Source organism: Mobula hypostoma, chromosome 16 (genome assembly GCF_963921235.1).
Source record: "Mobula hypostoma chromosome 16, sMobHyp1.1, whole genome shotgun sequence".
In the NCBI taxonomy this organism is placed as follows: Eukaryota; Metazoa; Chordata; class Chondrichthyes; order Myliobatiformes; family Myliobatidae; genus Mobula; species Mobula hypostoma.
The window spans coordinates 69,528,174-69,555,758 of NC_086112.1; the positions used below are offsets into that span (position 1 = coordinate 69,528,174).

At 43.5% G+C, this 27,585-nt stretch overlaps 1 protein-coding gene across 1 annotated transcript in view; it reads right to left on the reverse strand.

Moving 5' to 3' along the window:
* Window positions 1-27,585, reverse strand: part of LOC134357477 (neuromedin-K receptor-like) — an 84,332-nt gene that overhangs the window by 19,231 nt on the left and 37,516 nt on the right. The window contains exon 2 of the mRNA XM_063069095.1: window positions 11,150-11,326. Within this exon, the coding sequence (XP_062925165.1) occupies window positions 11,150-11,326 (177 nt within the window). The remainder of the gene's footprint in view (window positions 1-11,149; window positions 11,327-27,585) is intronic.

Consider the following 27,585-nt stretch of genomic DNA (forward strand, 5'->3'; position numbering starts at 1 on the left):
AACTTTGAATTTAATCATTCATTTACTGTCTTTATGTTATTTTTCCTACTAATACACTTCTTATTTTTGGTAAACCTCTGACAACATCATTGAGGCCCTTTGAAGTTCCTGCCTGGTGCCTGCATCTTGTCCCCACACTGTTCTCCCTGAAGTTAATATTACTTCAGTTGCCATGAATGGAAAAAGTTGTGCAAGACATTAAGAAACGGCAAACTTCAGCGGCCTGAGGCAATGTAAGGGTTCTCGTACAGTTAAGGTTCAAGATTCTCAACCAAAGCTATTGACAGGCTGAGGAACACCAGTCTCTCATGCTGCAGTAAGGACTATTCCTCCCTCTGATTTTTCTTTCTTTATCAGTGCTATAATGATTGAGCATATGCTAGCTAGAGATTAATAACCTACTGCAGGCTTCTGTTTAAAATATTCAGTTGTACTTGGTCTTTGCATATATCACTTATTTTTCTTGACTTGAGTTTAGAGAACTAAACAAAATTATTTGAGATGAAGGCAGAGGGGTGTCCATTAGGAAGTCTGTGGATCAAGTTACTCTCAAGAACCAGGGCACACAGAGAAGTTTAAAAATTCCTTCATTTTTTGATGTATTTTTTATCAGAGGAAATATCACACTGAGCTCCTCTTTGCATTCTCAAGTGAATATAAACAATCTCAGGAAAGTATTTCAAGGAAGAAATGGGGCACTTATTCCATTGTATACATGTTGACCAGGAACTCAACAAGCGACATACTAAATCAGATGACTGATCATAGGTGCCTCCTGCACTGCTCATATTGGTAGCTGTGCTGAAACATTACAATAATAAACAATTGGCTGTAAAGTGCTCTGTGTGTCAAACTGTTGCTGTGATGTATCTAGTGTGGTAGTGTAGTGAATAGCATTTGTCTCCCTCACTTTCAGCTTCCACTGCTGGCAAGCAGCCTCGCAAAAAGGAGAGCTGAATGTGCAAGTCTCTCCCTGCAAGTACACAGCCTCTCCAACAGCAAGCCTCATGTAGAGCCTCCTCGCTGGCAACACGGAAACTGAACTCGTTTTAGACTCAGGCTGAATTACAGAGGACAGGGAGGAGGTCTTGCCCCTGCACCCGTGGCACGCAAGCTCACCGGTGTGTGGACGTGCCCCGGTGCTCGTGAACCAGATCCCCAGCTACGGGTGAGTAGCCCCACTACCTTGTGGGCAGCCTTGGGAGAGGCGAAGGCTGAGGGAGTAAACCCAGACAGAAAGTCCAGAGCAGAGCCTCCAAGGCGGCTGGATGTCATTGAACATCCTTCCAGCAGCTCCTGCAACCAAGCTGGTGTCGAACGTATCGCTTTGCTTTCCTTTGGACTACGTCGGTGAGGCCGGAAGGGGGATCTTGATGACTGGGCATCTCAGGATCTCAATACCCTCCACCCAGGCTTCAGCTCTGGAGACGTCACTTCAGTGAAGCAGAGCCATTGTCGTTCAAGACTCACACATCAAAGTTGCTGGTGAACGCAGCAGGCCAGGCAGCATCTCTAGGAAGAGGTACAGTCGATGTTTTGGGCCGAGACCCTTTGTTAGGACTAACTTTGTTAGTCTTGGTCCGAAGCGTCGACTGTACCTCTTCCTAGAGATGCTGCCTGGCCTGCTGCGTTCACCAGTAACTTATATATGTGTTGCTTGAAATTCCAGCATCTGCAGATTTCCTCGTGTTTGTGTCGTTCAAGACTGACGGATGCCATCATCAAGCAATCAAAGTGCTCTACGAAAGACATCATATAAAAGTGCATATATCCTTTCTTTGAAAGTTAAAAGCTAAAAGCTACCTGCCCTCCATTTTAGGAGAGTATTTCCACTGGGTCCCATGATACCTGTTCTAGTAGAGCATCCTCTCTTATCCCTTTTGCCAATCAACTGTCCAGCTCTTGGCTCCTCCCTCCCCCTCCTGTCTTCTCCTATCATTTTGGATCTCCCCCTCCCACTTTCAAATCTCTTACTAGCTCTTCCTTCAGTTAGTCCTGACGAAGGGTCTCAGCCTGAAAGGTCGACTGTACCTCTTCCTAGAGATGCTGCCTAGCCTGCTGCGTTCACCAGCAACTTTGATGTGTGTTGCTTGATCTTCCATCGGAACTATTTAACACTTTGCTACCTTGCATTTCTCTGAACTACTGATATTTCAAAAACAATTCATGTTTAACATAAATAACAGTAACCTACTGATACACTGACTGATTAGAAAGAGTTGGCATAATTGTGGAATGCAGCACACAGCATGCAAAGCCCCTTGTGAACACTGGATGAGGAGGTCTATTATTTAAGGGAATAAAGTTTGCAAAAGAAACTCAAAGTTAATTTAAAAATTAAGAGATACTGGAGAATTCCTTCCAGTAGAGCTCACTAGGTCCCTATTTAATTAGTAGCATGTTTTGATGTTTCAATGTACATGTGACAAATAAAGCTAATCTTTACAGCTTTACCAAAAACTAACAGTGTTGATATAACAATGTTAATACTGTTGTTAGTCCTGATCTTGATGATTAACATAAATTCACTGAAAAGAAAGAAGATAGTTGTGTCTGGGATATGCCTTAATATACCTTCAGCAGTGTTCTAGGTTGAGGCCAAGGAACTGTGAGGATTCACTGCAGAAACAATTAAACTGGTAAATTGGAATTTTGAGGGAGGTGAATATCTCAAAGGATCCAACCTGCATGACTTTACCTGCAGGAAACATCAAACCTGCAAAATGGGACAGCCCTCTACAAATGGGAAAACTGCACCTAGAAATACTGGTGAGCAGCACCTGGAAAATCTGTGCAATGTCTTCAGACATAGGAATTTTTTGGTATGATGCTTTCAAAGATGCTCTATTATTTATATTACAGTATCTCTCAGCACAAATTTACCAGATTATGTTGTTGATTCAAAATAAAAGAATCACCAACAACTTCCTGCAATGAATAGTCTTGAAACCTACACTCATCTAGAGAACTGAGCTATCACAAACATTATCATCAATACTCAGGAATTTATAGACCTCAATGTGTAGCAAATGATTGATTTTGCCTTGGATTAAGGGTAGCACTCTTGCCTTTACAATGCAAGATCAAGCACTGCTCCAAGTATCTCAGTGCAGAACTTGACATCTAAGAGCAGTGCTGAGGGATTTCTACACAATCACATTGGACTGCAAAAGAGTGGCTAATGAAACTGGAATCTAGAACAAAACCAACCCAAAATCTGATTCACAGATGCTGCTGGACCACTGCTAAACTCCTCCAGCAGTTTTCTGCAACTTTGGACTAACTTACCAGACTATCTTGAGGATGTCAAGCATTATTGTAAAAAGAACAGGAGTTTTGGTTAATATGTAATTCTGGAGACGTTGAGACATTACTTTGCAAATAGCATTGTGACTTTTCAATATACCAACACTCCAAATGTATCACTGATCGAGCAAATCGATGTGGTGGGGTCCAGGCCCCGGAGCATTTTGAAGTGATTGAACCCGATGTCTGGATGACAATTCAGGCTCCAAGCCAGATTGAAAAGGTCAGGGTGTTGAGACGGGCTGGCTCAGTCTGCTGTTCTGCTCTGAATTAAGGGTTCGTGGGTTGACTCTCTTTGTGGACCTGTTCAGCACACTACTTGTTTGTATGATTTGTTTTTCTCCCCCTGCACATCGGGTGTTTGACAGTTTTCTTTTTTTAAAAAAGGATTCTTTTGTTTTGTTTCCTGGCTGCCTGTTAGGAGACAAACTCAAAGTTGCATAATGTATACATACTTTGATAATAAATGTACATTGGACCTTGATTGTAAAACACTTTGAAAGAAGGAAGCTTTAATTTATTGCTACTTTAACAACTCCAATTCACCCTAAAGTCTTCTACATTTTGAAACTTTAGTACTGCTGTAATGTAAGAAACAAGGCAGCTAATTAAGGGCTAAATGTTGATTAAATCATCAGAAATATCTTCCCTGATCTTTAAAATTCAATCCTTGAACTGCATTACATACACCTGTGTGTGGCTGGAGCCCCATCTTGATGTTTCACCCAACAGCTAGTTTCTTCAGCAGTATTATATTCAGTTAGTTACACCATGGGGTGACGGCCTAGATTTGTGCTTCTAGGTCAAATGAGAAAGAGTAACCAAAGATGAAGGTGAAAGTTTTCGTCTGCACATAAGGAATACATTTTCCCTCTGATCACTGAGGATGCACACACATGCTTAGTGAATCATTTTGAAGGCATTCAGCCAGCAAGCAGGAGTCTAAAACCAAACAGGGCAGTGGGTCAAATCGCTGAAGTACTGAGAGAGCTTGCTGAAATATTTGGGTCTGATCTTACATAAGCACACTTGTGAAAGTCATGACAAAGATCTCAGGTATGTGGGATTGGTATACATGGAGAGGTGGTAAATTGGATTAGACATTGGCTCAATGGAAGAAGACAAAGAGTGGTAGTAGATAATTGCTTCTCCGAGTGGAGGCCTGTGACTAGTGGTGTGCCACAGGGATCAGTGCTGGGTCCATTGTTATTTGTCATCTATATCAATGATCTGGATGATAATGTGGTAAACTGGATCAGCAAATTTGCTGATGATAAAAAGATTGGAGGTGTAGTAGACAGTGAGGAAGGTTTTCAGAGCCTGCAGAGGGACTTGGACCAGCTGGAAAAATGGGCTGAAAAATGGCAGATGGAGTTTAATACAGACAAGTGTAAGGTATTGCACGTTGGAAGGACAAACCAAGGTAGAACATACAGGGTTAATGGTAAGACACTGAGGAGTGCAGTGGAACAGAGGGATCTGGGAATACAGATACAAAATTCCCTAAAAGTGGCATCACAGGTAGATAGGGTCGTAAAGAGAGCTTTTGGTACATTGGCCTTTATTACTCAAAGTATTGAGTATAAGAGCTGGAATGTTATGATGAGGTTGTATAAGGCATTGGTGAGGCCGAATATGGAGTATTGTGTTCAGTTTTGGTCACCAAATTACAGGAAGGATATTAATAAGGTTGAAAGAGTGCAGAGAAGGTTTACAAGGATGTTGCCGGGACTTGAGAAACTCAGTTACAGAGAAAGGTTGAATAGGTTAGGACTTTATTCCCTGGAGCGTAGAAGAATGAGGGGAGATTTGATAGAGGTATATAAAATTATGATGGGTATAGACAGAGTGAATGCAAGCAGGCTTTTTCCACTGAGGCAAGGGGAGAAAAAAAACAGAGGACATGGGTTAAGGGTGAGGGGGGAAAAGTTTAAAGAGAACACTAGTGGGGGCTTCTTCACACAGAGAGTGGTGGGAGTATGGAATGAGCTGCCAGACGAGGTGGTAAATGCAGGTTCTTTTTTAACATTTAAGAATATATTGGACAGATACATGGATGGGAGGTGTATGGAGGGATATGGTCCGTGTGCAGGTCAGTGGGACTAGGCAGAAAATGGTTCGGCACAGCCAAGAAGGGCCAAAAGGCCTGTTTCTGTGCTGTAGTTTCTATGGTTCTATGGAAGTGCCTGAATTATTTTGATTCTGGTTACAGGTTCACTCCTAATCACACAGAACCAACTGTGAGGAGCTTTCTGTATCCATCCTTCTATTCTTCCCTGCAGCACTCTTTACCTGTCTTGTGCTTCTGTTCATCACTTTCTCCTCTAATATTTGATGGCAAGCATTCTTCCTCAGAGCAATGTAGCATCTCACCATAAGTTTCAAACTGGTTATTTCAGAAGCATGGTTCACTTCTAGAGTCAGAAATGCTTACAGTGTATGCAAATGTTTGGGCACCCATGGTCAAAATTTCTGTTACTGTGAATAGCTAAGCCAGTAAAAGATTAACTTTATGCCTTTTGGAAATCAGTTCAAGATGACACATTTCTTTAATATTTTAAGAAAACTTTTTTTATTTCCATCTTTTACAGTTTCAAAATAACAAAAAAGGAAAAGGGCCCGAAGCAAAAGTTAGAGCACCCTGCATGGCAGTACGTAGTAACACCCCCTTTGGCAAGTATCACAGCTTGTAAATGCTTTTTGTAGCCAGCTAAGAGTCTTTCAATTCTTGTTTGGGGGATTTTTGCCCATTCTTCCTTGCAAAAGGCTTCTAGTTCTGTGAGATTCTTGGGCCGTCTTGCATCTTGCATGCACTGCTCTTTTGAGGTCTATCCACAGATTTTCGATGATGTTTAGGTCAGGGGGCTGTGAGGGCCATGGCAAAACCTTCAGCTTGCACCTCTTGAGGTAGTCCATTGTGGATTTTGAGGTGTGTTTAGGATCACTATCCTGTTTTAGAAGCCATCCTCTTTTCATCTTCGGCTTTTTTACAGACAGTGTGATGTTTGCTTCCAGAATTTGCTGGTATTTAATTGAATTCATTCTTCCCTCTACAAGTAAATGTTTCCCGTGCCACTGGCTGCAACACAAAACCAAAGCATGATCGATCCATCCCCAAGCTTAACAGTTGGAGAGGGGTTCTTTTCATGAAACTCTGCACCCTTTTTTCTCCAAACATACCTTTGCTCATTACGGCCAGAAAGTTCTATTCAAAAGGTTCAAAGGAACATCTAAACAAGCCTGATGCATTTTGGAAACAAGTCCTGTGGACTGATGAAGTTAAAATAGAACTTTTTGGCCGCAATGAGCAAAGGTATGTTTGGAGAAAAAATGGTGCAGAATTTCATGAAAAGAACCCCTCTCCAACTGTTAAGCACGGGGGTTGATTGATCATGCTTTGGTTTTGTGTTGCAGCCAGCGGCATGGGGGACATTTACTGGTAGAGTGAAAAATGAATTCATTTAAATACCAGCAAATTCTGGAAGCAAACAACAAACCGTCTGTAAAAAAGCAGAAGATGAAAAGAAGATGGCTTCTACAACAGGATAATAAACCTAAATACACCTTAAAATCCACAATGGACTACCTCAAGAGGTGCAAGCTGAAGGTTTTGCCATGGGCCTCACAGTCCCCTGACCTAAACATCATCGAGAATCTGTGGCTCGACCTCAAAAGAGCAGTGCATGCAAGATGCAAGACGGCCCAAGAATCTTACAGAACTAGAAGCCTTTTGCAAGGAAGAATGTGTGAAAATCCCCCAAACAAGAATTGAAAGACACTTAGCTGGCTACAAAAAGTATTTACAAGCTGTGATACTTGCCAAAGGGGGTGTTTCTAAGTACTGCCATGCAGGGTGCCTAACTTTTGCTTCGGGCCCTTTTCCTTTTTTGTTATTTTGAAACTGTAAAAGATGGAAATAAAAAAGTTTTCTTGCTTAAAATATTAAAGAAATGTGTCATCTTTAACTTTATGCCTTTTGGAAATCAGGTCATCTTTTACTTGCGCCCACTGTATTATAGAACATCTTCAAACAACAGCATTGTTCAAGGATGTTCCTTACTGCACTATATAACCATATAACAATTACAGCATGGAAACAGGCCATCTCAGCCCTTTTAGTCCATGCCGAACTCTTACTCTCACCTAGTCCCACCGACCCGCACTCAGCCCATAACCCTCCATTCCTTTCCTGTCCATATAGTTGTCCAATTTAACTTTAAACAACATTGAATCTGCCTCAACCACTTCTGCTGGAAGCACGTTCCACACAGCTACCACTCTGAGTAAAGGACTTCCCCCACATGTTACCCCTAAACTTTTGCCCTTTAACTCTCAACTCATGTCCTCTTGTTTGAATCTCCCCCACTCTCAATGGAAAAAGCCTATCCACGTCAACTCTATCTATCCCCCTCATAATTTTAAATACCTCTATCAAGTCCCCCCTCAACCTTCTACACTCCAAAGAGTAAAGACCCAACTTGTTCAACCTTTCTCTGTAACTTAGGTGATGAAACCCAGGTAACATTCTAGTAAATCTTCTCTGTACTCTCTCTATTTTGTTGATATCTTTCCTATATTCGGTGACCAAAACTGTACACAATACTCCAAATTTGGCCTCACCAATGCCTTAAACAATTTCAACATTACATCCCAACTCCTATACTCAATGCTCTGATTTATAAAGGCCAGCATACCAAAAAGCTTTCTTCACCACCCTATCCACATGAGATTCCACCTTCAGGGAACTATGCACCATTATCCCTAGATCCCTCTGTTCTGCTGTATTCTTCAATGCCCTACCACTTACCACGTATGTCCTATTTTGATTAGTCCTACCAAAGTGTAGCAGCTCACATTTTTCAGCATTAAACTCCATCTGCCATCTTTCAGCCCACTCTTCTAACTGGCCTAAATCTCTCTGCAAGCTTTGAAAACCTACTTCATTATCCACAACTCCACCTATCTTAGTATCACCTGCATACTTACTCATCCAATTTACCACCCCATCATCCAGATCATTAATGTATATGACAAACAACATTGGACCCAGTACAGATCCCTGAGGCACACCACTAGTCACCGGCCTCCAATCTGACAAACAGTTATCCACCACTACTCTCTGGCATCTCCCATCCATTTTACTACTTCAATATTAATACCTAACGATTGAACCTTCCTAACTAACCTTCCATGTGGAACCTTGTCAAAGGCCTTACTGAAGTCCATATAGACAACATCCACTGCTTTACCCTCATTAACTTCCCTAGTAACCTCATCAAAAAATTCAATAAGATTTGTCAAACATGACCTTCTACGCACAAATCCATGTTGACTGTTCCTAATCAGTTCCAGGTAGCAGTGGCCCAAGATCCTAAATATTTATCTATGTCATGCCCAATTAGAAACATGCTCAGCATGACTCAGTTTAGCCTCCAACTTATAGATGACTAGAAGGCAATTATTAAAAAGGTACGTATCCTTCCATAAAAATTCTACACACGTATACAAAGTCAGTGTGATGACATTGTAGGATTAGAATTATACTTAGGGACATGATACCTTCTACCACAGGAGCTTCTGCCCATCCATCCCTGGTATCTATCTGCTCTCTTAGCAGAGTACTAGAACGGATGTCAAATTGTATGTGCCTCTCAATAATGGGACCTACTTACTTAGGTCAGCCTTTAGTAAATTTGCCATGCTTAGTAAAGTTGTCTCTGTGCCATGTGTCAACTGGTGTGGGGCTACAGGAAAGATCAGAAATTTAGGCCTTGCCAACAACAGCCCTAAGGAACCAATGATATTGATGACTTACACTTAGGAAAGGGAGCAAGTTTTAAATAAGTCTGCTGCTGAGTCTCTTGATACGAAGATAGATGGAGGGGAAGGTAGTATTGAGGAAGCAGGGAGTCTGCAGAAATACTTAAACAGGTTAGAAGACTGCACAAAGAAGTGGCAGATGGAATACACTGTCGGGAAGTATATGGTTATACACTTTGGTAGAAGGAATAAAAGTGTGGACTATTTTCAAAATGGGGACAAAGTTCAAAAAATGGAGGTGCAAAGTGATTTGGGAGTCCTTGTGCAGGATTCTCTTCAGGTTAACTTGCAGATTGAGTCAGTGGTGAGGAAGACAAATGCAATGTTAGTGTTCATTTTGAGAAGACTAGAATATAAAAGCAAGGATGCTATGCTGAGGCCTCACTTGGAGTATTGTGAACAGTTTTGGGCCTCTTATCTAAGAAAGGATGTGCTGACATTGGAGAGGGTTCAGAGGAGGTTTGTGAGAATGATTCCAGGAATGAAAGGGTTATTGTATGGGAAGCGATTGATGGTTCTGCATCTTTACTCACTGGAATTTAGAAGAATGGAAGGGGGTTGCGGGGGAGTCTCACTGAAACCTATTGAATGTTGAAAGGCCAAGATAGAGTGGATGTGGAGAAGGCGTTTCCTATAGTGGGGGAGCCTAGGACCAGAAGACACAATTTCAGAATAGAGGTACGTCCATTTAAAACAGAGATTGGGAGGAATTTCTTTAACCAAATGGTGGTAAATTTATGGATGTCTATGCCACAGGTGGCTGTGGAGGCCAGGTTATTGGATTTACTTAAGGCAGAGATTGATAGGTTCTTGATAATTCAGGGTGCGAAAGGTTATGGGGAGAAGACAGGAGAATAGAGCCTAGAGGGAAATGGATTAACCATGATCAAATGGTGGAGCAGACTAATTATGCTCTTATGGTCTTATAGATATAGCTTCCTATGTTCAGAAATAAATCTTTTTTGTTATTTTAATACATCTGTTAGGACATTAACATTGGTTATCCATTGGACTACTTCATGTATATATCTAGATGAATGTTTCTGATTGGAACCAAGCAAGTCATTTATCACACTGCTTGGTGCTGGCAAAATAACTTAAGGGAAATAAAATGGAGAAATATAGCATGTATGTTGTTACATAAAAGCAAATTGACAGAAAGACAACAGAAACCGAAACCTTAAATTGGTCATCCCAGACTTATGTCTCAAGGGTATCCAATGGGCCTTACAAAATGTACACAAGAGCTTTGGAAAAATGTAGTGGAAAAATGGGCATTGTAGTCAAGACCAACTTATTGGTCAGGTCTAGTTGTCCCGAGAGAAACCTTGAAGCACGGTAATCCTTGTGAAAGTGCTACCACAAAGCTGTTGGGAAGGGTCTTCTATGATGTTCACCCTGGAGAAGTGGAAGAATGACTAAATGTGCCCACACTGCAAAGGGCACCATGGTAGTGTAGCAGTTAACGCCATCACAACTTGGGGGATTACGGCGTTTGGAGTTCAATTCCAGCACCGTCTGTAAGGAGTTTGCAGAAGGAGTATGAATGTACGGGTTTTCTCCGGGTGCTTTAGTTTCCTCCCACTGGCTGGTAGATTAATTGGTCATTGTAAATTGTCCTGTGATTAGGCTAGTGTTATCTAGGTGGGTTGCTGGGCAGGGCAGAGGGCCTGATGCACGCTGTATCTCTAAATAAATAAATTAGAGTGTCTATTGGCCTGATCCATTGGCGAGACAAGATAGAGTTTTTATGGTAATATACTGATGTTGAGCCTGGCTAGTTGAACTGAAAATGTATTCTCTTCCTCATCATGTTTTTAATGATGATACTAAAAGTAAGTTCCAGCAGTCTTAGAACTTCTGGCATTCTATACTCGTGCAGAGATTAATGCCACTCACTCACTGTGTGATCCTAGATGTGCACATCATTTTCTCTTTGATTACTGCCTGCATGTTGTAAAGCAAAAGCTAATTCAATGCTGTTCTTATGGGAACCTCTGCTATAAAGATGGCTCACGCTTACATGAAATCTCCTGGCCAATTCAGTTGACAAAGAACACGTTTTGGCAGTTGCTTGATTTTGGAGTAATAGCACAGAGGGAATGCAAGAATGGTGGCCAGGCTCCAGATGCTTGCAATGATGACTTTCGTTACAGTTGATGACATTCTTGGTTGTAGAGGATGTATAATGGCCATGTACCTACAGGAGCAAAAATATAACCATTCTGTTACAAGCTTTCACCACAATTTTCCATATTACAGAGTTTATATTTATTCCATTCTCCGCAGTACTTTTAGTATGCCATTTAAATTCTCCTTTGAGCAACTATTCCATGGGGATAATCAGCATTTCCTGACTTTCTTCTTCATATAATTGAGCACAGAATTTTCCTTCAACAATTTCAAATAATCCTGCTTCTAAGAGTTTAAGAACCAGAAACCCTTCAAATCCATGTGACTAAATCGATGTTTCTCATGTGCAGAAACATCACAGTCTCTACCCCATATTCCTTGATTCCCTTAAAATCTAGTCATTTTGGTTATATCAGTAACTGAAATTCCACAGTGCTTTAGGGTAAAAGGAATCCAGAGTGAAATAAATCCAATAATACTGATGATATTTCTACTCTGTTCTCTGCTAATCAGTCTTCAACCAGACAACTACATTACCCCCTAAATAATTTTGTTTAATAATTTCATGTGACACTTTACCCGAGAATGCAAACACACCACAATAATTCACCCATAACTATTCTTCCAGTTAAAAACTCAAACATTTTAAATTCTTCTTCCATGGGTCCCTCTTCATGAATCCACCTCAACTCTGCTCCATCCCATTATCACTTCTTAATTATTCTAGAATTTCCCCGATTGGTATGTAGTTCCTGTTCCCCTCATATTGATCTTACTTGCCTGTGTGGAGTTTGCATGGTCTTCCAGTTTTCTTTACATGTCAAACACAGAGTTCACTTGACTTGTTTATGTGGAAGCCCCACTGTAAAATACCTCAAATGTGTACTGAGTGTTTGAATCAGGGAGTAACTCATGGGAACATAGAAAACAAAATGGGTTTTTAATAGAGGGTGGGTGGACGAAGCTGTTTCATACTGTGTGACTCTACTGTCCCATTACCCTTATTCCCTAAGCAATTACTCTCACACCTTTTTTTGTGTAACCTCTCCTTTTTTCCATCATGTCACTGGTCTTCCTTTTTCTCTCTCCTCTTCTTTTTCTTCCTGTTGCTTCTTAAAACTTCTCACTGATATTGCCAAACTGAGATGAAGAACGAGTCAACTGGAAACTTTTTCCACAGACGCTATCTGAGGTACTGAGCAAGTGCAGTATTGTGTTTTTTTTTTGAAATTCTGCTGGACTTATTTTCTCCTGCTTCAAATCATGTGAATTCTGACTAAGCAATTTTCACTGTTTTAATGTTGGTTCAGTCAATGCCCTCTCCACACCTGGAAACTGGATCAGAATTTTAATCCAGGAAGTCCTTCAGCACTGAGAATAAGCAAGTGCTTAGAGAATTGCTTAGAAGTGCAAGATCATGTGGTCACTGTTGCAGGCAAAAAGACCCAAGTGCTGCTGTTGCTGAGTAACCTCACTGAATTAGAGCCAGGAAAACATCGCTCCATCTTCTGTCTCATGTCACTTTGGACACAAGCAGTCACCTTCCAGCACCCCCAGTCCCCTCAATTGCAGACATCCTCAGGAAAATGTCAGAGGGAACAGAGATTAATAACACACAATTTTGTTCCCATCTTACTTTTCAGCTAGTGTACATGATTCCCTGCAATCACAACAGAGAAAAGTCAAATTTAATTAGCCTTCAAAATGATTTAATTACAGCAAAATTTGAATTAATGTTAATAACTCTTTATGGGTGATACAAGAAATTTCAAGTTGATCAGTTCATTAATAATCTCAAAATGTATTCCAAATTCAAGCAGGAGATATTTGCATTTCTAAACCATATTTGGTGACTTCAGCCAAAAGGGCATTACAACTAATAAAAGTAACTTCGAAGTGTACTCACTTTTCTTTCATGCAAGAAAACAGAAACCAATTTTCATAGACCAACGTCCCATGAAGTATCCCAGGAGTATTTTATTTCTTTGTTATTGGTTACTAGATAAATATTGTTAGACTATAGGAAGAATCTTCTGCTTTTTCAGCACTATGCCAAGAAATGACTTGTATTTACATAAAAAAAAACAGAATATGCCTAACATTTGCAGCAAAAGTCATTACCAATTTCTACCCACAAATTCACTTACAAACAGCTCAACCGTGCTGAACTAGATTCATTTCACACTCTTCCTCTAAAGTGTTATACACCAAGTCAAGGTCATTACCTCAGTACAACTTCCTATAAAGTGTTATACACCAAGTCAGAGTGATCATAACAGTAAACCTTCAGGCCAGAGTTAAAACAACTGAAGCAGCATTTTGTGTGTTGTCCTCGGATTTCCAGCATCTGCAGATTTTCTTGTTAGTGTTTTGAAAAGAGTCCACAATTCAGTTGTTCATATACAGTTACATAACTGTTTGAATGCTGACTGCCTACATAATAGCATCTGAAGAATTTTCCTTCGACAACTTCCTATTATAATGTTGGTGACACATGGATTCAATATGAGCTCAAGAATCAGAACCTAGATTTCTCCTCCACGGTGGCATTGTCTCAATACCGAATTGCCATCAATCAGCAGAGACATGTACTCTTCTAGTTGCCAAAGTACTACTAGAAGAAATCGTGGACAACTTTCTTCTGAACTTTAAAAAGGGCAAAATAAACTGGTCACTTTTATAGCGAACCTTCATATTTTATAATGATAAGTTAGCTTTCTGCTCACTCTCTGCGCCAGTGAGCAATCGACTTAGCTTTAGCAATACATGATAGATGTAGGATAGAAATTACAGGGAAACTTTACAAAAGCACTGTTGGTGCACGTTTCAAATGGCAGCTTATAGTAGTTATTCCATCCACTGAAAGCGAGAGTAAGTTTTAGTGCCACCACTGTAGCTGAGGAGGAAATATTAAACTTATTAAGCTTGAGGACGGTGAGGGAGAGGAATATTGGAAAAATCGTGGAGAGAACAAGATTATTTAAACAGGATGGGTCTATCTTCTTGGTACTAACAAACAATAGATTATGTTAACAATGAGGAACCGATTGTATAGGGGCTAATCATATGAGAGGCAATGTGATAAACGGCTTGTTTGGTACTCAGAGCAATGAGGAACTGATTGTATAGGATTGTTGTGTAAACTGCGGGAAAAGTGTCTGGAGACCGGCTGATCTTGTGTGATTGGATTTACAGTATAAACTGGAATTGTAACCTTGCGTTGGAGGAGACGTGCAGAACAGCTCCCTGAGAACTAACGAAATAGAGGTAGCAACTATCTTTATTCGTGTTCGATCAGTATGAAGTTCTCCCATAGAATCTGGCGACAAGGATGGAATCTCAACGAATTTATTATCATCAAGATCAGACCATGGTACCAACCCATGAGACTTGCTTGAAAGATAGAAGGCAAGACCGGGGTAGGGAGTGGAGCTGCCCATTCCGGCCTGTGACCACCATTGAATTCAGACTCAAAATAAGGCAGGGCTTGGGACGACTTCTTCTTCTTCTTCTTCGTTTCATGGCTGTTGGCAACTAGTTTTCAGTGCATTACCACCATCTGCTAGACTTGTGGTGTTCCAACTAAATATATCCTGGAGTTCTCTACTTTAGGCAACCTAGTTCAGCCTGCAGTTCTCTATTAGCCCCACTCTGTAGTTGCAATTCCTCGTGAATGCTTAATGCGCTCATTAGATAATGCTGCAAACTGCTATTCTTCCCTAATTATGTCACATGTTTTTGCGTAGTTGCATTACCTCAATTATATTGATTTCATCTACATCCCTTGTAAGACTAAAATCCTCTTGTTAAAGTATAGTAATTATCACACGTTATACTTTAAAAATTGCTGTTTTTCCAAGTCTATCTGCTTTTTCAGGTTTTCCTTTTCTCGGATCGTAGCCTGCAGTTGCTTACTGAGATCTCGGAGTTCTTCTTCATTTGCTTCCATATTTTCATTTCATAATCTGAATGTAGATAATTCACTTTGCAACAAATTCCTTTTCCTTTTGTATCCTTGTAATAATTTCCTCCATTTTCCAATCTCTTTCCAACTCACTGTTGTTCTTGTTGGATACTTCTATTTGTTGTTGGAGTTCTGCACATTTACCCTGGGTTTCAACCATAAAATCTGAGGATTTTCCTTAAGTTCTGAAACATTTCTTAAATTCTTGACCATTTGCGATAAATATACTGCCCATAAGATTCCATCTCCCCTGCCTGTGAACTGTTGGATCCTCCATTCAGCGTTTCTTTGATTTCTTCCCACCTAATCCCTTTACTACCAAGATACTTTTCTGCAAACTTGATGATAATTTTAATTTTCTCAGTTCTTTTGCTTGTTTGCGCTGAACAATTAATTGCATCCACCATAAAAAGCACGAACTCCTTTCTACTCATTAATAGTGTATCCTTATTTTTCATTTTACAAAACTCACAATTCACTGGCTTATTATTCCCTGTATTTGTTTGTTTGACAGCCTTTTTTTCACCAAATTCTTTCACTGCCTCTGCATAACTGATTCCTTGAGTTACTTTTACATACTGTATCTCAGCCGCCTTCTTGCTATAAATGCACCCTCGATAAGCTGCCTGTGTTTCTCGCCACAATTGCAGAATTTCAGCCTAGCTCCCGCTTCACATTTCCTATATTCGTGTTCTCCAGCACATCTCCCACATCTTTGTTTTCCTCTGCCGACTGCCACAATGTGCCCAAATTTCTGACGCTTATAGCATCTTAAAGGCGGTGGTATATATATCCTAACCACATAACACATATACCCTAAGTAAACATTAGTCGGCAATCTCTCTTCATCAAAGTTAATCATTACCGATAAACTATCACACTTTTTCCCGATTCTTGTAACTTTCAAACGCTTGGCCTCAATAATTTTTGTTCCTTTTATGTTCAGTTTAATCTCATCCTGTCACAATGGCAGGTATTGGGAGCAAGGGTGGACCCAAATGCAAGACACATCTTGTGAGGTTACTTAGATTTAGTTAATTGTTCGATACCAGGAGAGCAAGGCAGGAGCAGGAAATAGCGAACTGGACAAGGACTACGACTAGGCTGGAAACAAGGGTCTGGGCTTGGACTCAGAATCGGCTCCCAGAACTGGAGGAGACATGAAGAGGCTAGGGTATGGACTCCGAGCCAGAGACTGGGCAAGGACCCAGCACCTGGGTCTTGCCTCGAGCTCAGACCCCAGAACCAGGCAAGGACATAACATGGGCTAGGGAGAGGAGGAACATGGGAACACAGATCCTCGGTCTCAGGGAACAGATACATGGAACCATGGACACATACACAGAACACAGAGTCAGGACCCCTCCTTGGGTACAGGACATAGGGCCGGGACTCACACACAGAACAGAGAGCCGGGTCCCCTCCTTGGGTACAGGACATAGGGCCAGGAATCATAACCCTCTGCGGGGCAATGGCAAGACGGCCTGACTTACCCCACGGAGGCGAGGACAAGACATGACTCCCCGCGGGGCAACGGCAGGATGGCCAGATTTACCCCCACAGAGGTGAGGACCAGACAAGACAAGACATGACCCCTGGCAGAGCAACAGCAAGATGGCCTGATTTACTCCACGGAGGCGAGGACAAGACAAGACCAACATGAATGAACACCAGACAGTACCTATCTTGCTCCGGTGATGGAACTAGATCGAAGTGCAGGCGGGGGCTGCAGACAAGGGCTAGAGGCAAGAAGGGCAGAGAAGGGATTCAGACAAGGGGGTAGGACAGGAATCACAGACCACCAGGGCCAGGACTTGACTCAGAACTGGGAAGCCGCCAGGGACAGGACTTGACTTGGTCTCGAATGCCACCAGGGACAGTACTTGACTTGGTGCTCGAATGCCGCCAGGACCAGGACTTGACTTCGAACTTGAATGCTGCCGGAGCCAGGACTTGACTTGGAGCCTCCGAGTAGTGGCGAGCTCTTGACTCGGCCCGGGAACAGTAGACGGCGGTTCTTGATTCCCTCCGGCGGGTTAACTGATGGACCCACCTCGGTGAGGAAACTTCGCAGGCTCGCTTTGGCGAGGTAATTGGACAGGGTTGCTCCGGTGAGGAGAGGCGAATTACCGGCACTCACTTCGGCAGAGACAAAGCTTGCTCCGGCCAAATGACATCGGCACACCGTACCTGGGATGACTTTGCAAACGCTCCCACGCCGAACGGCTGAAAGCCGGAGACTATAAACTACCGGTTCAGCCGAGTGTTAATTGCCTCTAATCACCAAAGTCGAGGGAAACAGGAAAACAGGGAATCAACGGTCCGGATCGTAACATGAACAAGTTAAATTTAAGGGGACCCCAATCCGGACCATGACACATCCTTAGTAACTTTTGTTGGTATCCCCGAAATAACTCCTCTAGTCCACTTTCTATTGCTGGATATTGAGCGTTGTACTTCTTTGCCGTCTTATCACCTTACCTTGCTGAGCGCTGTCCCAACAAATCACTAATAGCGATCCATTTCGTAAAATCTTTGCTCCTTTAATGTCGCCTATAATTTTGTTGAGCATCTTCGTCAAACGAATCGGGTTCCAATCACCAAATGACGCCCCGTCTTCACTTAGTTTTATAATTGCTTTAATCTCATCTTCTTTCCATTGTTTTGCTGTCCTGTTTTGATCATCCGCTGACTGCTCAGGGTTTGATATCCCGTACCTCTGCTTTCTTTTCTTCCTCTTTCCATTCCGTTTTTCTTTCCCGCCAACCCCCATCTCTAGTTCACTTCCACTCTCACCAAAAACTTCCTTCAACAGCAAACAACAGGAATTCTGCAGATGCTGGAAATTCAAGCAACATACATCAAAGTTGCTGGTGAACGCAGCAGGCCAGGCAGCATCTATAGGAAGAAGCGCAGTCGACGTTTCAGTTAGTCCTGACGAAGGGTCTCGGCCTGAAACGTCGACTGTGCTTCTTCCTATAGATGCTGCCTGGCCTGCTGCGTTCACCAGCAACTTTGATGTATGTTACTTCCTTCAACAGCTTGGCTCTTTCCTTGATGTTCTCTCTCTCCGCCATTTTCCAGTCACAACTCGACTCTCTCTTTCCACAACCCTCAACTCTGGCCAGCACCGATCTAACTGTGTGTGTCTTCGCTCTTCGGCTTGAGAGTTCTGATTAAAAGACGGTATTAAAACGAAGGTAATTAAAACCTCCAGATTAGAACCTGTGCCACTGGCCAATGGAAAAGGGATATATAGAATATTATTTAGTACGTTTTAAGTGTTTACGTCCTTTGAGAGAATACTTAGCAGGTAATTAAGATGGGCAACAGGAACGGTAAACCCCGGAGAGGGAATCGGAAAAGCAATTCTGGGTCAACATTACATGCCAGGACTCGACCTGCTGGTCCCCAAACGACACACCCATGAACCGAACATCCAAAAGAAGACAGAAAAACATAGGAAGACGAAGCAGTTTTAGGAGACGCGTTGGTTCCCCCGGGGTCTCCCGCGGACAAGGTTTCGTTGGAAACGGGAGATAGCGGGTACTCTTTCTCGTGATCTCTACGGGTGGAGTTAAAGGGATTGGCTTTACGGCAGAGCCTTTGGTCTATAAAACAGATCAGTATTGGCGAAACGAAACAAACACTGGGGGCGGAAATCCTAATTGGGATTTAGTGTATATGATGTGGTGTTTTAACAAATAGGGAGAGGTGGCTAAATGATACCAACCTCCAAAGGTTAAACCCCAAAAAAGAGGAAGAACAAATTAAGCAAAATACCGAGGGGCCTCAGCTCCGGACTATATCCTCGGATAGCACCCCTCCCTCTTGTCTGGAACTTCCGGATGATATGGAAATATTGGACATGGCTCTTGGGGTGCCCCGGCATCGTGACCGCCAAAAGCAGCGGCAACAACCGCCGGTTCCCGGGAGGGGGAGGAGGAGGAGAGAGCGGGGATCGTGAAGGCACGACCCAGGGACTAATGGGGTAGAACCATCACAAACCGTGTCAAGAGAAGGACCTGTGACAAGATCACAACCACACTAGGACGTGGAGGTTAAACCGAACATGGGGGGGGGGGTGGTGGCGATTAGCTCAGACTCTCTCTTCCAGGCTCCTCGCATAATGGGGGGAATGTCCCGAGAGTTAAACCCTGCACCCCGGCTGAGGGCCCCATCATGATTAGCGAAGCCCTCAGTCCACTACCCAAACCAGTAGCCTTCAGTAGTTGCCTGGTCCAGACTTGCCAAATTTTTAGTTAATTATCTGGCGATGTCCAGGCATTGCTTAAGGTAGCCTATGGAACTTCCTGGCCAGGAGTTAGAGCAGATTTCCCAAGGACACAAGGGTACTGCCCCCCCCCCCCCACCGGGGAACGAGGAGAATTGTGATGGGCGTCCTGCTGGTGGAATGAATGATCGGCTGAACGGAGCAAAAAATGCCATTCTCGTAGCAGCCAGGTCTCACAGTGACTTTGGAGAAGTAACTAGATATCAGCAAGAGAAGGGGAAGACTATTGCTGATCGGTTTAAAGATATGTACGTGGGTATCTAGCGCAGGGCAGGAAACGACCCAATGATAGTGCAAACACTTATAAGTTGGCTCCAAGCAGAGATAGCACATCCTTTTAAATTGACCAATCTGGAGTGGCAAAATAAAAATTGGGAGAATGTCAGAACATTCCTCATTAATATGGATAGGAAGAGACTACTCACAAATCAAAGAGAAAAGGGACAGTATGTGCAGCAAAGAAGAGATTGTGATTCGAGAGAAGGGTCAAAGAGTTAGGCGGTGGGAAGAAAGGCTAACGAGTGCCCAACCAGACGGAGTGAAAGGGAAGAGACCCTGATAAAGACAAGAGAGGGGAATTAAGAGGAGCCTCCTTTATTATGCACGAACCATTTAATCGTTACCCCTTTAACCAACAATAGGGGGCCCGCTAGGGGACCCCATGTTAGACATAAAGTTAAAGTCTGTCCCAAGCCTTGTGGCCCATCAGGCCGGTGCTTAGACTTAGAGACAGATAATAGAAGAATACAAATCCTGATCGATTCCAGCACTACAGTATCGTCAGTACACCCTTCTGTGACACGAAAAGGCAGTAAAAGATTTACTGTAAGACTGTAGCCAAAGTTCCTATGATAGAACCCCTGTCCCAGCCGGTTGAAATAAAGACAGGGAGCAATTTGATTGATGAAAATTTTGTTACAGCTGAGAACTCACCTGTTAATTTGCTTGGACACCAAACTCTCTCTAAATTAAATGTACCTCATTGTAAATGTACCTCAGTGTAATTCATTGTACCTGCGAAGGATTGTATCTTGAAATCCCCGAAAGCAGACTGCCTGAACTCCACACTATGATGCTACAAAAAGCTGAACCAGCTGCTCTCTATAGCTGGCGTATTGTGGGAACTCTCTGGGGAAAATGGCTATGGCAGCAAATTGAAGCTGACATTAAAGGAGGGGAAATCCTGGACAATTTAATTGGAACTTATAAACTAGTAATGGCACTACATTGTACTGCGGCCTTCCGGGATCGAGATTCTAATGAAGATTATAGAAGCCAAACCAATCAACATGAAGGCAAGAGAGGCTAATATCCTTATAGTGTAGGGTAATTTTTGGCTTTGAGGGAATAGCGGCTGAGGTTCAGCTCAACAGAAAACAGGAGGAGCTCTTTCTCGAGGGCTCACATTCACTGCCGCATGTCTCACTGGCAGTGAAACCCCCTTTCCAGCCTAAAGATTTGGGAACTATGGTGAGACAGCTGCTGGAATAGAGAATGTCACCTAACCACAGAGGGGTGACTTATTATGGACCAGATACAGGGGTAATCACAGCAACTCTGTTCCATACCGACTGTGAATTCCATAGACAGAGACCCCCCCCCCCCGCACGCTAATTGAGCGATCCACAAGGTAATCGTGGGGTGGATCCAGTATTGTGGGCTCAGCATAAGTATCATGTAGGGTTAGTGGAATCCGTAGCTCCCCATCAGGTGACTCTTGAAACGTCCATCAGACAATGTTGCCGATCTCCAGGGACCGTCAGCGGCATTGAACCCGTCACAGAGACTCTTTTGCGACTAATTCAGAGCTCTTGCAATACACCGATATTACCCATCCCCAAGCCGGGTACACCAGGTGAGTGGCGGTGTGTTCAGGGATTGCGGGCGATAAATCAGATCACAAAACCCATTTCACCGGTGATTCCGGACACGAATGTGATACTGGCCTCTACCCCTTTCGGATTCCAGTTGGTATACGATGATTAATTTGCGCTCCGCCTTTGTCTCCGTACCACTGCATGAGGGCAGTCAGCATCAGTTTGCATTTGCATAAAATGAACAGCAATACACGTGGACAAGATTACCGCAGGGTTATACAGAAAGCCCGGCTGTCTACACAGCCGCTGTCCGGGGTGTTCTCGCACATTCACTACTGGCCGGAGGCAGCATGATTTTACAATATGCAGACGAGTTATTGTTGCCTCACAGACACTGACTGGTTGTAGAAAGACTCGCAGACGTTGCTGAATCATTTGGCCGCCAGAGGACACAGAGACTCCCTGTCAAAATTACAACTCTGCCAGCCTACAGTAACCTATCTGAGGAATGTACTGCATAAGGGAACCCGCCGATATGTGCCCGATTGTGTGACTGCCATTGCAGGCTCCCAGACCTGCAACCAAAAGCAGATGATGGCTTTCCTGGGAATGATAGATTACAGACATCCCACCTCTCCTGGAAGTTCCGGGAGTCTCCCGTATTTCGATAGTGGCTCCCTGATGCCCGGAAATTACATGCAATATCCCGGAAATAGATTTTTGTGAGAAAGAGCGGGAGAGGGAGAACGAGCATCCTGATTGGTCTCCCTTCGTGCTGAGAGTGGTCCCCATCCACCGGGCCGCGAGGAAACAATATGATTTGGCGATATGAGTCAGCTGCACCTTTCCTCATTCCCTGTCACGCACTGTTGGGCTTGAACGCACGCGAGGTCATTACCCGCGCGTCATCCATGTCAGCACAGGGAGAAGATCAACTCCTCGAGCTTGCAAATGACGGCGGGCTGAAAAGTATGTCTGACATAACATCTCTGCCGGCATTCTGGATCAAAGTCAAGGCTAAATATCCTGAGATAGCTATGTAAGCACTGAAACCGTTGCTTCCATTTCCAGCATCATATCGCTGCGAAGCAGAGTTGTCTGCAATGAATGCAACGAAAACTAAATTGCAGAATAGACTAAATTGCATAAGGAACCCCCTTCGAGTATCGCTGTCTCCCATCACCCCTCGATGGGACCGTCTTGTTGCAGGAAAACAAGCCCAGGGCTCCCACTGATTCAGCGATATTGGTGTGTTGCAGTGATCTTATATGTTCATACGGGGAAAATATGCGCTGTGTGTTTAATATCCAAATGTTGCTTAAAATGTTATGATGCTATTGATTTATCACCTATATTCCGGTCGTGATTAACACCACCCCCCGCCCACGGTCGGCCAGTCCGCAAGAATATTGTCAATATTAAACCGGTCTGCGGTGCAAAAAATGTTGGGGACCCCTGCTAAGTAGACCTATCAGTTTTCTGTGGGTGGGCTTTACAGTCGACCTAAAAAATAATGACAGTGTTGCTCGCTGCACTGTTTGCAACAGTGACTTTTCTATTGTTCATGGTGGGTTAAAATGTAAAAGACATGTTGAGGTGAGTTTAACAGGTGTCATTCGTTCATTAGCATAGCTAACGTTATTTAAGCTAGCTGGCTGGCTGCTAAGGAGCTACTCTATTGATGTCCGACGTAATGAGGCCAAACTCCCTGTAGACTTGCTTAAAGTTGTAATAGAATAAACATGATAATATAATATAATAGAAGCACATATTTTAATGTCACATTTTCTGCATATACCCAATTTGGTTTACAGATTAGACAAAATAACAAAATCAGTAAACAAAGTATTACATACAGCCTTGGAGGTCGATCGGGGAGGGGCGGGGGATATGGAGTTGCGGGGGGGGGGCGGGGTGCTACCTCCCTGAAATAGTGGTGATACCTCCCTGAAATGAGATTTTGCAGGGTGGGATGTCTGAGATTACTGCCGAGATTGGGTAGCTGAATGCCGTATCTATGACTCTGCCCTAGGAGTCACAGTAACCCAAGCTGGACCTGATACCATACAATGGGCTGAGGATATGGAGCAAGCTTACGAGGCAGTAACAGGTGCCCGAGTACCCCGCCATGGGATTGCCTGACAATAACCAGCCGTTCCGGCTGTATGTGAATGAAAAGGAGGGTTTCAAAGTGTAGTATTAACCCAAGAACATAGTGGCTTACGAAAACCAGTGGCACATTATTGCCTCCAGTGGTTGGAGGAACGCCAGGAAAAGTTTAAGGGCGGTGGCAGCGAGAGTGGTAATGGTTGAAAAGGCCGCACCGCTAATACCAGACCATGCCTGTACGGTACTGATACCTCATGTTGTAATGCTGCTCCTCAACTCATTGCGTCAGTGTGACCCATCCAGCATGCGAATCTCATTGAAAACCTGTTACCAGCACTGCAGTTGCCCAAACACATAGTTGTCGTTAAGTGTGACGCTGACACTAATGCCTCAGACTCCAAGACTAAAGGAGACGCTGTTGCTGGCACAGCTGCTGGAAATGCCGCTGATGTGGGGAAGTCTATGCTGGTACATATGGAGCTACAATGTACCCCTGTAACCCCTACCCCAAACCTGCAAGATCTAATTTCTACCCAAGATGGGACACCGGAAAAGGAGAAGGGAGTGTGGAAGAAAAAGCAGAGTTTTAGAGACTGGGGGGGTGGGGGGTGGGGGTGGGTGTGGAGGCATCAGGATAATCGCCCTGTGTGTTCTAGGAATCTCCTACAAGACCTTGTTTGTCTAGTACCTGGGAAAGGACATGTAGGAAAGGGAAGGGGGTATTGTACATCAAACACAACAGCAATGGTTTACAGTCATTGCGGGACAGACTGTGCGAAGCTGTGAGAATTTGCCAGAGAAACAATAGGAGTAAGCCGCCTGCTAAATTTGACCATTTGCCACCTACGGAGACTCCATTTGCTAAATTACAGATAGACTTTGTGCACATGCCTGTCAGTGGGTTTATAAATACCGATTAGTAATAGTGGACATGTTCTTCAAGTGGGTGGAGGCAATTCCTACTAGAAAAGATGATACTCCTATAAGACATTAATGAAATTATTCCCAGATTTGGGGTTCCATATACATTTAACAGTAACAGAGGAACATACTTTACAAGTAAATTAATTAAGGAATTGGGCCAGTTAGCATTTACCTGGAAACAACAGGAATTCTGCAGATGCTGGAAATTCAAGCAACACACATCAAAGTTGCTGGTGAACGCAGCAGGCCAGGCAGCATCTCTAGGAAGATGTGCAGTCGACGTTTCAGGCCGAGACCCTTCATCCTGACGATGGGTCTCGGCCTGAAACGTCGACTGCACCTCTTCCTAGAGATGCTGCCTGGCCTGCTGCGTTCACCATTTACCTGGGAATATCACTTTCCATATCAGCCCCAGTCCTCAGGACCAGTACGAAGAATGAATGGAGCATTATAAGATACATTGGTAAGGTATGTAGGGAAACTAGACTGAAATGGTCAGAGGTTCTTCCCATAACATTATACACTCTAAGAAATCAGGTGAGCCGGACAAATAAACTGACTCCCTTCGAGGTATTAATGGGAAGGCCGGTACCGATGGAGTCTCGGCTCCCTTTGACTCGTACACAAACGCCCTTGGTCTGGACTGGTGAGAAAACCATAGAAAGTGTTCAAACCTCAGGCGAAGCAATAAGAGCAGATCAAGGACGGGAATCTCAGCCGGGGAAGAAAACACTCTCCCCTTTAAACCTGGAGACTATGTATCTGTAAAGACGCTTAAGAAAGATTCTCTTTCTCCTGGGTGGAAAGGGCCCTGTCAGGTGATTCTGGGGATGAGGACTGCTGTGAATGTCCGGGGAAGCTGGACTGGATACACGGAACCAAGTGCAAGTTATCTTCTCCCGAAGAAGGGAAGAAGGAAAACTGAATAATGAAGAAATTACTTTTGTTGTGTGGACAATTGGGGTTTAATATGCTGGGGATAACCTATAATACTTACTTGGGCCTAGTTTACGAATATGTCACACGGACTATTGTAGTTAGTTGTTGGGTGTGTTTGGGGATTCCTATGCATGAAGCAGGAGGTGTAGCCTTGTGGCCAATTCTCTTCAATGAGAAGAAGCAAGAATGCTTCGATAAAATAACCAGCAGTTTTAAAAACTATTACCGGCCAGACAAAGGGAAGGAGTGGATACAGGAGGGAATAGATAATCAACAGAAGAACAAGGCTACATGGATGTCGATCGGATCGGTATTCTTTAAGGAAAGTGGCTTTGATAGATATAATTATACAGTAATTTAACGAATCATAATGTGCCTAGGTTGCAAGTAGCTACTCAAACAGTTGAAAAGTACTGGTGCCAGGAAAACAAGACAGGTTAGTTAATGGGAAGGAGTAGGTGCAGAGAAAGACTGATTTATGGCGGGGTATTCACAGCACCTCTGAAAGGTCCCCGCAGTTATTAAATGGCACATACTGGATATGTGGGGATTAAGCTTACCCCTGATTACCTCTCAACTGGACCGGATGCTGTTACCCTGGATTTGTCGTACGTCACTCTCATGAGTCATACCCCCTTACCCATCTGCGAGGGAGGAGGGCAATTACGGTTTCAGAAATGTTCTGGATGGTTATGTTTCCTATGTATGAGGCAGGCAAAGTGGCTCAAAAATTGACAGAACTTCAGCCCTCAAAGGTGGCTAATGACACTGCCTTAACCCCGGTGGGTACGCAATTCCAGATAAAAGAATTAGCCACTGAACTGTGGCTTTACAGAATCCTATGGTCCTAGATTTTGTGTTAGCTGAGAAAGGAGGCACTAGTGCCATCAAGGAACAGGAATGCTGTACTTCTATTCCTGACGAGTCTGAGAATATAATTAATCTATCAGGCCACATTAAGGAGAAAGTGGAAAAGATAATTCCCCAGGGTCTTGGAGTCACTGGGGAATATTCTTGGAGGATGGTGGGGATCGTTCTTACATTATGGGCTGATATTGGTGTTAATTGTAATAGTGATACTGGTAATCCGATGTACTGTGCCTTGATACTGAGGTCCCGACCCAGACCCATCAGGATGTTTCCTAAAATGAAACCAGAATAATTTGATCCTGAGAATGATGGAGATACTTGCTTAAACATGTGGCCCCTGCCCTCAGATTATGAAGCCCCATATCCGGACGATGAGGAGGAGTAGGGTTGATCTAGTGATCAAAAAGGAGGGGACTGTGGAGGAAAAATTAAGCTTGAGGACTGGGTGTTGGTAGAATTATGGGGAGAATATGATAAAAAAGAATAGGTCGGTCTGTCTTTGTACTAACAATAGATTATGTTGTACATGAGGAACTGATTGTATAGGTGCTAATTATCTGAGAGCCAATGTGATTAACAGATTTGAGCAACATGCACAAAATGCTGGAGGAACTCAGCTGAACAGGCAGCATCAATTTTGTGGGGGAGGGGAGTGAAGAAAAGTACAGTCAACATCTCGGGCCAGAACCCTTCGGCAGGACTGAAGTAAAGAAGCTGAGGAGTAGATTTAAAGGTGCGGAGAGGGGAGAGAGAAACACCAGGTGATAGGTAAAAGCAACACTCTCAACACGCTGGAGGAACCCAGCAGGTCGCGCAGCATCCGTGGAAATGATTGGTCGATGTTTCATCGTTTCCACGGATGCTGCCCGACCTGCTGGGTTCCTCCAGCATGTTGTGAATGTTGCTTTGACCCCAGCATCCGCAGAGTATTTTGTGTAGGTCATAGGTGAAATATGGAGGGGGAGGGACAAAGCAAAGAGCTGGGAAATTGATTGGTGAAAGAGACAGAAGTCCATGGAAGAAAGAAAAAGGAGTTGAGGAGCACCAGAGGGAGGTGATGGGCGGACAAGGAGATGAGGTGGGGGGGGGGAAGGGGATGGGAAATAGTGAAGGGGGAGGGGGTGGGGGTATTATTAGAAGTTAGAGAAATGGATGTTCATGCCATCAGGTTGGAGGCTGCCCAAAGAGAATATAAATTGGTGTTCCTCCAACCTAAGTGTGGCCTCATCACGACAGTGGAGGAGGCCATGGATGGGCATATCGGAATGGGAATGGGAAGTGGAATTAAAATGGGTGGCCACTGGGAGATCCCACTTGTTCTGGTGGATGGAGCGTAGATTCCCAGCGAAGCGTCTCCCAATCTATGTCGGGTCTCACCTTTGTACAGGAGGCCACATCGGGAGCACCGG